Genomic DNA, 13,598 nt, shown 5'->3' with positions numbered 1-13,598 from the left:
TGGAAACTGTAGCTGCCGTTATGATGTGCAGTGATGTTTTCAAATGACCGTAAGTCTTGAACTATACAACATATTTCAATGGTTGGAATCTGCGCTTTTGCATGATATGTTAGTTACTATGGTAATCTAATTAGTTACTATGGTAATCTACGTCACAGCAGCTCAGACGAGGCACCAAGCAGTGTAGGTGGGGAGCGTTTCCACAGAGTGTTTCCAGCCTGAATTGTGGGGGTCAGGGACAGATGCGGAAGGAGATTTTTACAACGAAGTTCCAAAGCTTAGTGATACATCACATACAGTATATCAGATTGTAGTTTTTTTTTTTTTTTTTTTTTCGTGTTCATATTTCGCTGTTTGTTGCATTTTTGTTGCGTTTCGCTTGATTTTAAAATATGTCAATCGGGAGGGGGTGTGACATTCATATGTTGTCAATATTCAGTGTTTTATCGTTCATAGTTAATATTGTAAATCCCACATTCTTTATTTTCATGTACATTCTGGGTGCCTCATTCAGTAAAAAAAATGTAAGATTCCATTCCATTTTTTAGGCGGTCTGTCATAGCGTTTTTAGTAGAGATGTCCGATAATGGCTTTTTTGCCGATATCCGTAATTCCGATATTGTCCAACTCTTAATTACCGATTCCGATATCAACTGATACCGATATATACAGACGTGGAATTAACACATTATTATGCCTAATTTTGTTGTGATGCCCCGCTGGATGCATTAAACAATGTAACAAGGTTTTCCAAAATAAATCAACTCAAGTTATGGAAAAAAATGCCAACATGGCACTGCCATATTTATTATTGAAGTCACAAAGTGCATTATTTTTTTTAACATGCCTCAAAACAGCAGCTTGGAATTTGGGACATGCTCTCCCTGAGAGAGCATGGGAAGGTTGAGGTGGGCGGGGTTGGGGTGGGGGTGTTAGGGGGTAGCGGGGGTGTGTATTGTAGCGTCCCGGAAGAGTTAGTGCTGCAAGGGGTTCTGGGTATTTGTTCTGTTGTGTTTATGTTGGGTTACGGTGTGGATGTTCTCCCGAAATGTGTGTGTCATTCTTGTTTGGTGTGGGTTCACAGTGTGGCGCATATTTGCAACAGTGTTAAAATTGTTTATACGGCCACCCTCAGTGTGACCTGTATGGCTGTTGACTAAGCGTGCCTTGCATTCACTTGTGTGTGTGAAAAGCAGTACATATTATGTGACAGGGCCGGCACGCAAAGGCAGTGCCTTTAAGGTTTATTGGCGCTCTGTACTTCTCCCTACATCCGTGTACACAGCGGCGTTTTAAAAAGTAATGCATTCTACTTTTTGAAACAGATACCGATAATTTGGAAACCGATACCGATAATTTCCGATATTACATTTTAAGGCATTTATCGGCCGATAATATCGGACATCTCTAGTTTTTAGCATTTAATCAGACATTATTGTGAGGTTTTGTATTGTTAAAATCTGATATACCGGCCCCCCTAGACACATTTTTCTCTCTAAATTTGGCCCCATGTGTCAAAATAATTGCCCAGGCCTGGACTAGTGTCTGCATGTGCAGTCTTCTTACCAGCCATGACTCTTGCGAGGCTGCACACTTGGTTAAATGCTCCTCTGCACTCTTCCACGCCTCATCTTTTTATGGACATTTTATGCACACTGCATAAGCTTTGTGGGGGTTCCCTACACGCCTGTATCTTGGCTCCCGCGGTGAATGCATCGCCTTTAATGGCTGCTTGTATTTAATCACCAAGCAAACACATGAAGCCATAAACACTTCCTGTCAGAGATGTCCGATAATGGCTTTTTGCCGATATTCCGATATTGTCCAACTCTTTTATTACCGATACCGATATCAACCGATATATGCAGTCGTGGAATTAACACATTATTATGCCTAATTTGGACAACCAGGTATGGTGAAGATAAGGTACTTTTTAAAAATAATTATAAAATAAGATAAATAAATTAAAAACATTTTCTTGAATAAAAAAGAAAGTAAAACAATATAAAAACAGTTACATTGAAACTAGTAATTAATGAAAATTAGTAAAATTAACTGTTAAAGGTTAGTACTATTAGTGGACCAGCAGCACGCACAATCATGTGTGCTTACGGACTGTATCCCTTGCAGACTGTATTGATATATATTGATGTATAATGCAGGAACCAGAATATTAATAACAGAAAGAAACAACCCTTTTGTGTGAATGAGTGTAAATGGGGGAGGGACTTTTTTTTGGGTTGGTGCACTAATTGTAAGTGTATCTTGTGTTTTTTATGTTGATTTAATTAAAAAAACAAAAAACAGATACCGATACCGATAATAAAAAAAAACGATACCAATAATTTCCCATATTACATTTTAATGCATTTATCGCTCATCCCTACTTCCTGTCCCTGGGAATTAGTTACCTCTGTACTTAACCAAAGGCTGCGTGCTGAAAAAACCCAGAATACATGTATTGTCACACCTGTACTAAATACTTTATTTTTTACATGTATTTTTTTCCAATATTCCAATATTTAGATGTTTTATTCATGCTCACTTTTTAGAAGAAACAACCACACTTTTTGCATTTTGTTCTGTCCTCCATGCTCCTTCTATTAAAGACACTAGAGGGGAGCAGAGACCCAATTTTAAACTTAAGGCATCATCAGCTACTCACTTTTGGCATTGCAACATAGAATAAAATATACTTAAAAATATTGTAATCTCCACCATGTCATGTATATAACGTCTTGAAGAGTTGTTGAAATTGATTACAAAAACTGTGACAAGAAATATGGTGTTTATGTGCACGTTCTCATCCTTTATTTTCCTACTGGATCTGTTTAAATTATTGCAATATTCCTCGTACGGCATTTACTATTCAGGTGGGAACCATACGTTATAATTACGCTGACCATAATGCATTTTACAGCAAATTAACTTTTATTCACCATCTGCCTCCAGATGTAATTTATTACCTTTGACTAAGCTCTTGCAAAGGTAAGCCTACTTAACATACGTTTGTTTTTTTTACTGGTTCTTAAATTTATTACTGCAGCCACCCCTCCTCTTTCTCCGGGGATGTGTGTGGAGAGGCTGATCTGGTGCATAAAACATTCCTGAAATTTGAGGCACTCCAGGGATTTAGCAAAACATGCCCAGTGCCTCTGTACAGCAGCACAGGAAACCCAATTGGCCATGTGGAAGAAGTATATGCAGCTACCGGGCGACCTCAGTTTTTGTCCAGTAGTTTACAATCTTACTGGACATAGTACATGTAGTATACCACACCACAATACACAACTAAAGATCACAGTAAGCTACACTATATTGCCAAAAGTATTTAGCCACTTGCCTTGAGTCACATATGAACTTGAAGTGCCATCCCATTCCTAACCCATAGGGTTCAATATGATGTCGGTCCACCTTTTGCAGCTATTACAGCTTCAACTCTTCTGGGAAGGCTGTCCACAAGGTTGCGGAGTGTGTTTATAGGAATTTTCCACCATTCTTCCAAAAGCGCATTGGTGAGGTCACACACTGATGTTGGTCGAGAAGGCCTGGCTCTCAGTCTCCGTTCTAATTCGTCCCAACGGTGTTCTATCGGGTTCAGGTCAGGACTCTGTGCAGGCCAGTCAAGTTCATCCACACCAGACTCTGTCATCCATGCCTTTATGGACCTTGCTTTGTGCACTGGTTCACAGTCATGTTGGAAGAGGAAGGGGCCCGCTCCAAACTGTTCCCACAAGGTTGGGAGCATGGAATTGTCCAAAATGTTTTGGTATCCTGGAGCATTCAAAGTTTCTTTCAGTGGAACTAAAGGGCCAAGCCCAACTCCTGAAAAACAACCCCTGATCATAATTCCTCCTCCACTAAATTTCACACTCGGCACAATGCAGTCCGAAATGTACCGTTCTCCTCGCAACCTCCAAACCCACACTCGTCCATCAGAGCTCCTGACAGCGGCCCATTCTTTCACAAATGTTTGTAGAAACAGTCTCCATGCCTAATTACTTGATTTTATACACCTGTAGCCAGGCCAAGTGATTCGGACACCTGATTCTGATCATTTGGATGGGTGGTCAAATACTTATGGCAATATAGTGTATATTATAGCAATCCCAACTGATGTTGTGCAAGCATGCCTTTGAGTATCTCTTTTTTTAAATTCAGCTTCTGCTAGCTGAATTTCATCCAATGATAATAAAATAAATAATAAATAAATGTAACATGTATTGTCATTTTTATTAATGTGATGGGTAGTTTGTTCAATATATTTTGAAACTCAAATTTAACACGGAGGTTGATGGCTGTTGTATATGTTGAGCTGTAGAGGATGTCAATCATCTGTTTGTGGAATGTGAGAGTGTACATGTGTTTTGGGAGGAGATCAGAGATTGGCTGAGAACAAGGGTGTGGAGATGTCCCCATTCACTATAGAAGAGAACAAATTTGGTATTTTTTTTATAAACGACTGTAACATAGAAATGTTTGTCAACATTATTATGCTCCAGGCAAAATGTCGATTCATTAAAGTAAGTAGAGATGTCTGATAATATCGGACTGCCGATATTATCGGCCGATAAATGCTTTAAAATGTAATATCGGAAATTATCGGTATCGGTTTCAAAATTATCGGTATCGGTTTCAAAAAGTTAGATTTATGACTTTTTAAAACGCCGCTGTGTACACGGACGTAGGGAGAAGTACAGAGCGCCAATAAACCTTAAAGGCACTGCCTTTGCGTGCCGGCCCTGTCACATAATATGTACGGCTTTTCACACACACAAGTGAATGCAAGGCATGTTTGGTCAACAGCCATACAGGCCACACTGAGGGTGGCCGTACAAACAACTTTAACACTGTTACAAATATGCGCCACACTGTGAACCCACACCAAACAAGAATGACAAACACATTTCGGGACAACATCTGCACCGTAACACAACATAAAGACAACAGAACGAATACCCAAAACCCCTTGCAGCACTAACTCTTCCGGGACGCTACAATAAACACCCCCGCTAACCTCCCCCCCCAACTCAACCCCACCCACCTCAACCTCCTCATGCTCTCTCAGGGAGAGCATGTCCCAAATTCCAAGCTGCTGTTTTGAGGCATGTTAAAAAAAATAATGCACTTCGTGACTTCAATAACAAATATGGCAGTGCCATGTTGGCATTTTTTTCCATAACTTGAGTTTTGGAAAACCTTGTTACATTGTTTAATGCATCCAGCGGGGCATCACAACAAAATTAGGCATAATAATGTGTTAATTCCACGACTGTATATATCGGTATCGGTTGATATCGGAATCGGTAATAAAGAGTTGGACAATATCGGAATATCGGCAAAAAAGCCATTATCGGACATCTCTAAAAGTAAGGCCTACATTTTCTATTTGGCTTAATGGTTTACAATTATCAATCAAATCTTGGAGAATGATTAAGAGTACAAAAGCCATTAAATTGATATATTTGTTTAAAAACATTTAAAGTGATTTAGGTAGCCCTTTTTTTCAATTAATTATTATTTTTTAATATTTTGTATTATTATTATTTATTCATATTTAACACTCTATCTGTATTTTCTTTTGTTTTCTTTCCTTAATGTTGAAAGTGCCTTGCCTGTTGAGTGAATTATAAATGTATGTTTCTAATTTTTAAAACGTTTTAAAAAAAGTAAAAAAAACAACTAACAAAAACAAAACAAAAACATTGATACGGGTTGGTAAGTAGCGTTGTCGCCCCCTATTGGTCACAGCGAGAATGCAAGCATCAAGGGCACTTCCGCATTGGCGTGACGTCACAGCTCGAAGCTCCGTCCACTTCTATGATCGAGTGCTCTTGCATGGAAGCAGCGGTGCATTGGTCTCATTCTCCACATAGCCTGCGTGTCAGTGCAGTCTACTTACAGCTGGCTGTGAGCAGAACTGACCTTATATTCTCCTTATTTTACTACACACTACATTTTAGCCAACTTGTCGACAGACTTGATCATTTCTACCTTCTTTTATGCAACTCTGTTTTTTCTCCCTTTTTTTTTAAGTTGAAGGCTGGGCCTTTAACTTTGCTGTTGGGAAAAAAAAAGAAAAGAAAGTAGATATTTGTTGTTGTCGGTAAGACTTTAAAAAAAAAAAAAAAGAAAAAAAAAAGGGCGATAGATGCTACTGACGAGAATGGACCTGTTGAACTACCAGTACTTGGACAAGATGAACAACAACATTGGCATACTCTGCTACGAAGGTAAACTTGCTCGATGATTATATTGTTGTTATTACACAACGTGGAAGTTTTGCCGTTTCTGTTCAAACTGGGCTGAAATGAGCTACTAACATTTTGAATGTGTGTTCTAAAACGAACGTAATGGTCGTGTTGGCATTCGCCGTCGTATTGTGTGAAGCACAACTTGTAACGTTGTAAATATAGCGCATGTCGGATGGAGCATCGCGCCGCGCTACGCAGCTAATGTTAGCCTCTTGCGTCATTCTAGGCTAATTTGAGTCATCGGCACAACGCAACCGCGTTCGCACTTTCGTCAATGTCTTGTTTGATTGATTGCCTGTGTTTAGTTTGTTTATTGTTGTCATTTACATTCCCTACTTACACTTTTTTTTACTTTGTCTTGCGTGATTATGGATTTTCGAAACAATGAGGTAGCACTGTCACGGTCAAGTGTTTACATTCCTTTGCAAATATAATAGTGGTGCAAATGATGCAGGGAATTTTATAAAATCCCCTGACGAGCAGGGAAACCTGCGAAACAGGCTTGTAGGGATGATATAGCCTCTTGTGTTTTTTCCTGACCTAACACACACACACATATATATATATATATATATATATATATATATATATATATATATATATATATATATATATATATATATATATATATATATATACATACATACACAGTATGTCATATATATACTGTATATATATATATAGATATATACAGTATATATATGACATACTGTGTATGTATGTATATATATATACAAATACATATATATCTATATCATATCTATATATATTATATATATATAGATATATACAGTATATACTGTATATATGATATACTGTGTATATATATATATACACAGTATATATATATACACAGTATATATATATATATATATATATATATATATACATATTATCTCCTTCTCACCCCTGTGGGGTGGTATCTGTGTCATCCTCAAGCTCAGTTCCTGTGAGTTTGAGGGGTTCTGCGCAGTATCTTGGCTGTTCCTAGGACTGCACTCTTCTGGACTGAGGCTTCAGGTGTTGTTCCTGGGTTCTGTTGGAGCCACTCTCCCAGTTTGGGGATTACTGCTCCGAGCGCCCCCACTACCACGGGGACTACGCTAGCCTTGACCTTCCACATCCGTTCCAGCTGCTCTTTCAACCCTTATATATATATATATATACCGGTGTGTGTGTATATATATATATATATATATATATATATACACACACACAATTATTAGTATAAGTTTTATGATGATATGTTGATAAAATTAAAAATTACAAAATTAAAATTCCACACTATACCACATTGGTGGGAATTGTTCGGAAATATTGGCTATAATTAGAATTTTTGTTGTGTTTTCATTGTAAACATTTCTTAAGGCGGTGCCATATTTCCATGCTTTGGCAGTGATATCAATAGTTTAAATTGTCCCTCCCCTAAAAAATGTGTAGCATTTTAACACTATGAAAAATACGCAAATAAGTAAGAATAAAATGTGTTAATAGATAGATGGATAAACGTATAAATAAAAGTACAATAAAAAAATAGGAAATAATACAAATGTGAGGACAAAATATTACTACCAAACCTGGTGTTTGTACGCTTAAACTACGACACTTCAGAAAATGAACCCAAAAATGTGTCCAAATAAAACTCGATAAATAAAATACAGAATAAATACATTACAAATATAATATATATATTTTTAATATATACATTTCTCTATTTTTATATAATAAAACAAAAATATATACATTTAATTAACTACATTAATCATTTAGTTAATCCAAAGGCTGCAGTTTCTTTCACCTCAGACTCATTTTTCTAATCTAGTTGCATAATTTACATGTGCATTAAAAACGGCTCCCAAGCAAATAACTCACAACTGGGAATCGGTTCTCGTCATTCACTTAAAAGAACCGTTCAAATGCTTGATTCAATTGCAGACAGGATATAAAACCATAGCATTTTAGTGGCATGCAACATTTTTCTTGACTTTTCATGCAGTTTTGGGAACAAAAAAGTAGCTTTAAAGTAAGGTGGATGACTGTGACAAAGGTGCAGCAACATCCAAACCAGAAATGATCTAAAACCAAAGACACACAAATACCATTAAACATGCTCAAAGGGTAAATGCTGTGGATGCCCCCCATTTCCCCCCAAAACATGAGTAATGCTGAGGAATATCCGTCTTTAAAGACACGAGCAGGATGGCCAGAAAAAAGTTGGCAACATTAAAAGGTTGAATGTAAAATTTGGTTACTCTACAATACTGTAAGATTTCTCAAGTTTTAAAGACAGATATCCCTTAGTTGTGGCACCCTTAGTAGTCTGGCTAACATCTGTTTCATTCTGTGAAGTTGCAGCATTTGTTTAATGCAGTTGTTTTGGGGAACACGTGTACGTTTTTGGTATTTGCAGCATTTTTCTTGGCATTTGTTTTTGATAGTGTTTATGCGATTGCTGTGTTTTTCATTTGCAGCATTGTCACTGTGCATGTGTTTAATGGCATTTGATTTTGGATCATTTCTGTGTTTGGACGTGTTTGCCGTATTTAAGAACCTGTTTGTGTTGTTTTTTTGTCAGTTTTGCTTACCTACCTACACACCTTTTACACCGAGGTTCCACATATTGAACAGTCTATAAAAACGGGGGCCACAATTCCTCACTTTTTTAAATAACAGTAATACCAATTGAGTAAATCCAGTTTCGTTCAAGATGAACAAGAACCGTGTCTCAGCTTTGTGTTATGACAAATCAAATTGTTATTGGTATTACTTTGGGCTTTTTAACTTTTTCCCATATCCTTTTATTTTCCTGTTTCTAGTGTGGCTTTAACCCTCTTCAGTAATGTTCAGATTATTTTGTAGTCCATGTTGTGGGCCGCAAATGACATGCAGTACGCACTTTAGACACCCTTGTTTTATTACATTATTATTACATTTAGAGGCTGCGAACATTTCATGTATCACTAATGACCAAAAAACAATGTTTTTGGGGAAAATGTGACTTCCACTGTTCTTTTTTTTATAATTCCTTTTGTAGAAGGATCATTTGTGAGCTTCACAAAGTAGTAAGCCTACATTGGAGCTGTTTTGCACTCATGAGTAAAAAAGTAAAACAACTCCTGTGCTCAACTTGATGAAATAAACCTCCTATTATTGTAACCATGTGGCTGAAACTCATTTTGCAGATTAGCAGAGCAGCTCCAAAGAGACAATTTTTGCCATATTTTAGTTTTTTTTGTCTTCCCTGTGCCATTATTGTGAAATAGCAGTCGCTTCCACAGCTTATGCGTCAGCTTAGTATTGCTTGAAAAGGATAAAAGTGCCACTGTCCCGGCGCTGAATCAAAACAGAAGGTTCCAGTGTGTTCTCTTCTCTCTCAGGTTTCACACCAGCTATCCAGTTACACCAATTGACCAGAGGAGGATACTTTTTTTAATGCTTTCATATCCTCTGGGTGTCTTTCACATGATGATTCTCACACGCACACAAGTGTTTTTATCTGTTGCTGCCAGCTGATTTCTGCTGGATTAGTATGTGTTTTGATTGCTTTTTAGCTGACTGAGCTGAAAATGGCGCTTCAGGATAAGAAAAAAAAACACGAAGATGGGGAAGGGGATGAAAGGGAAAGAACGCGCGTGTTCAGACATGCTCAGTTCAAGGAGTTGTAGAGTAATACTGTCAGTGTGCTGACTTGTTGCCCTGATAGTACATACTTCGACATGTACGCCTTTTTGCTGCAGTTATTTAGATGTACGGAAAAAGTGAAAACGTACATAACACTGTATAGAGATTAACGTTGCTCAAAAACTTGGTATGCAAGCGAGGCTTCGGCATTGGCACTAAAGGGATGAACTTCTTACCTGGAAATTGGATTCCCAGCATTCAGTATAACTGCATGTTTTAGCACCATGATAGCCATAAAATGGTAAAAGTTGACTGTCAGTATGTGTTGTGATGCATGCATCGCCAGGCTCTGCTTTTTATCCATGGACTTATCAGATTTAATTTTTTATTTTATATAGCAGGGGTGTCAAAAGTGAGGCTCGGAGGCCATTTGCGGTCCGCAGCTAATGTTTCAAAGGCCCACGGCACATTCTAAAAATACTATTAAAATAAACAAAAACATAACAAAAGTGGAATAAAAAAGCTTACAGGTGAAATGTAAGTTAGAATAAGTTGCAATGTTGACTAATAAAATAAAGCTGTTTTTTTTCTTTAAAACTGTCATTGCTCAAAACTTAATATTGAATAAAAATCAATGTTTTTATGAATTATTGACCTATCTAAGGCTCCGATCAAATATTCCACGTAGAAAAAAAATGTTGTGGAAGATTTTGCATATTTTGTGTGTTTGCCATAATAAAAAACATCATTTTCTTTGACAAAAAGGGCAGAAAACAAACAAATACAAAAAACAACATAAAAAAATAATAAAAAACTTAGAATTGACGGATAGATCTGAAGTTGATGTAGACTCTAGAGATTTAAGAGTTAAATAATGTATGTATGCCCTGGCACACCATTATCATCATTTCATGGCCAAAGCAAAACACTTTTTACACTTTTATACTGGAATAAATACACCTACAACTTAAATACAAATATAAAAAAAACTACCGGCAGCAGTAAAGTGAAGGACAGAAGAAAGTGAATGAATGTTTATAACTGAATACATTTACATATGCATACAAATGTGTTGTCTTTTGTATTATGTTTTTAACTTAACTTAACTTAATTCATTAAAGTACCAATGATTGTCACACACACACTAGGTGTGGTGAAATTTGTCCTCTGCATTTGACCCATCCCCTTGATCACCCCCCAGGGGAGCAGTGGGCAGCAGCGGTGCCACGCCCGGGAATCATTTTTGGTGATTTAACCCCCAATTCCAACCCTTTATGCTGAGTGCCAAACAGGGAGGCAATGGGTCCCATTTTTTATAGTCTTTGGTATGACTCGGCCGGGGTTTAACCCACAACCTACCGATCTCAGGGCGGACACTCTAACCACTAGGCCACTGAGTAACGTTTATGACAACCTTTTTCAAAAACACAATATAGAATGTGAGATATATCAAGATAATGCATACATTTATCATTTGTTTTCAAAACGGTGACAAAAAAGTGGGACCCCAAAAATGTACTGTGGGACCCCATTTTTATGACTTGATGAGGGTCCTGGGGACCCAATTTTGAAAATTCCTAGCGCCAACACTGTATAAGGTTTTGGAAATTCTAATAAATGCACATGTAAACATTAAAATGGCAATTATTTTAACTTTGAAGATGCACACCTGGGCTATTCAACCAGCAAACATCAAATCCATCCTGGGAATGACACCATACCAGCCCCTGAGTTCAGTTCAAAATTTACGAGACAAAGATTTTTGCAGAAAAAATTCTAAAAACACTGGAAGGCTCCTGTTGTTGTATAGAGGAACTTGGACTGATGTAAACACTCTGGCAGATCTTTGCATTGACATGGCTCGCAAACATAAACCGCTGGGGTGTTTTACATAACTGAGGAGTTCCTCAAAGCACCCCATTAAATCCTCTTCTTTTTGAAGGTGTTGGTGTGGCTTGTTTACTTCAGATTCAATCAGTAGGCATTCGTTCAACTTCTGTAGTTATATTAGTGGTGTTCCTCAAGGTTCTATTGTTGGTCCTCAGACTCTTTTTTATCATTTGGGCTCATTAAGTGGTGGAATTTCAGTTTTAAATTTTTTTTAGTAGGACCCTAATTTTTGCAACAATTAAAGAAAAAAACTAGAGTGCTGTCAGAGATGATGTTTTACTAACTTTTTTGCAGAAAGTATTTAAAAACAGCAGAGAGGTCTAGTATATCTAACAAAATAAATAATCCAAAATCAAATGTCTACAGGAGTATAAAAATAAGACTAATAGTGAGGGGAGAAGTCCGGCCCACCGGTCTTTAGTTTTCTGTAAATGTGGCCCCCAAAACTATTTTGTTGAATATCCCTGGTGTACACTGTGTTTGTCACCTACATGTGTAAATAGTTGCACATATCACCTTTACCTAACCCATTTTGTCGAATGTTTAGCTTGTTACCTTCCATCATCTACCATGAATTGATTAACGTGAACCGCGACTTAAACAAGTTGAAAAACTTATTCGGGTGTTACCATTTTGTGGTCAATTGTACGGAATATGTACTGTACTGTGCAATCTACTAATAAAAGTTTCAATCAATCAATCAATCAATCGCTAGTGAACAATTTCAATTAAAGAGTGACAGAGTGAAATGAGCATAACTATTTAATAACTACCGGTAATAATAACTTTTATTGTGTACATTTTGATCAGAAATCGGAGAAGATGTGCCGTTTTCTCTCCGGACGAGTTGTATACACAGAGGGGATAATGTACAGAAATCTGACCAATCGCAGCCTTTTGTAGGTACGGGGAGAGGCGAGTTTTCTTAGCGTACACAATAAGCATGAACCAGGCTTGGTTTTCAAGCTTTAACACATGCAAAAGCTGCCCCTCACTGTACAAACACGCAGGTTTGGATCAGTGCCTTGCTTTGCTGCCTCCTCGGTTCAACTCGTCAACCCATCCTCAGGTTATTTATGATGCTGTGGTTGTGGAAGGATATCTGGCAGGTTACATTACTTCGACATGCGCATCTTGGTTTTAGGAGAAATTTGCACTGAATATTCAAACAACAATGTTTTTTTCCTTTTATGAGGAGATATGATTGTTCGTAAGCATAATTAAATTCAGCCTGTTAACCCGGCCTGTTTCTTATGTAGCCATTTGTAAAAAGGAATTGACCACCCCTGACGTTCTAACACAAGCATCTACCGAGCTCGACTGCGGCCATCTGGCTGCTATGCGCAATGTCACGGTTATTATCAAAAGCTTCTTTTTACACTCGTGTACAATAAATTACTTTAACATTAGAATGGCATATTTTTACACAAACAGGCATTCATGGTGGCCACAGAACAGGCGATTCTTTTGGGCAACATTAATTTGAAAATCAAAACAAAAAGGATATTGTGTTCAGACAAGCTAATGATTAGCATTAGCAATTTTACATGGCGATTTCAACACATCCAAATGTGTTAATGAAAACTACAACTAAAATACATGTCACACTTAAATAGCTGGTGTGTAATAAGTCCAATAGTTTCATTACAAACCTTTTTGTAGGGCACAACAAAAGACTAGATTCAGCCAAATGCCAAAGACTACTACTGCCATCTAACGTTTTGGAAGTGCAACTGCATGCAAAATCTACTAAACAATACTTGATAATGACACGCCGAAGTGTAAGAAATCAAAATATAACAACTGGACAGCACAGTTGTTAAAGGGGAACAT

The 13,598-nt window shown here is 37.4% G+C and overlaps 1 protein-coding gene across 3 annotated transcripts in view; it reads left to right on the top strand.

Moving 5' to 3' along the window:
* vgll4b (vestigial-like family member 4b) overlaps nt 1–13,598 on the top strand; it is a 102,073-nt gene that overhangs the window by 50,057 nt on the left and 38,418 nt on the right. The window contains exon 1 of one of the 3 annotated variants that reach the window (XM_061938638.2): nt 5,805–6,233. The exons of the other annotated variants lie outside the window; for them this stretch is intronic. Within the exon in view, the coding sequence (XP_061794622.2) occupies nt 6,152–6,233 (82 nt within the window). The 5' untranslated portion in view covers nt 5,805–6,151. Of the gene's footprint in view, nt 1–5,804; nt 6,234–13,598 lie in introns of those variants that run through there. 3 annotated transcript variants of the gene reach the window in all.

This window comes from Nerophis lumbriciformis, linkage group LG03 (genome assembly GCF_033978685.3).
Source record: "Nerophis lumbriciformis linkage group LG03, RoL_Nlum_v2.1, whole genome shotgun sequence".
Classification (NCBI taxonomy): Eukaryota; Metazoa; Chordata; class Actinopteri; order Syngnathiformes; family Syngnathidae; genus Nerophis; species Nerophis lumbriciformis.
Note: the sequence above shows the minus strand (reverse complement) of the source record. Positions and strands in the feature narration are given on the sequence as shown.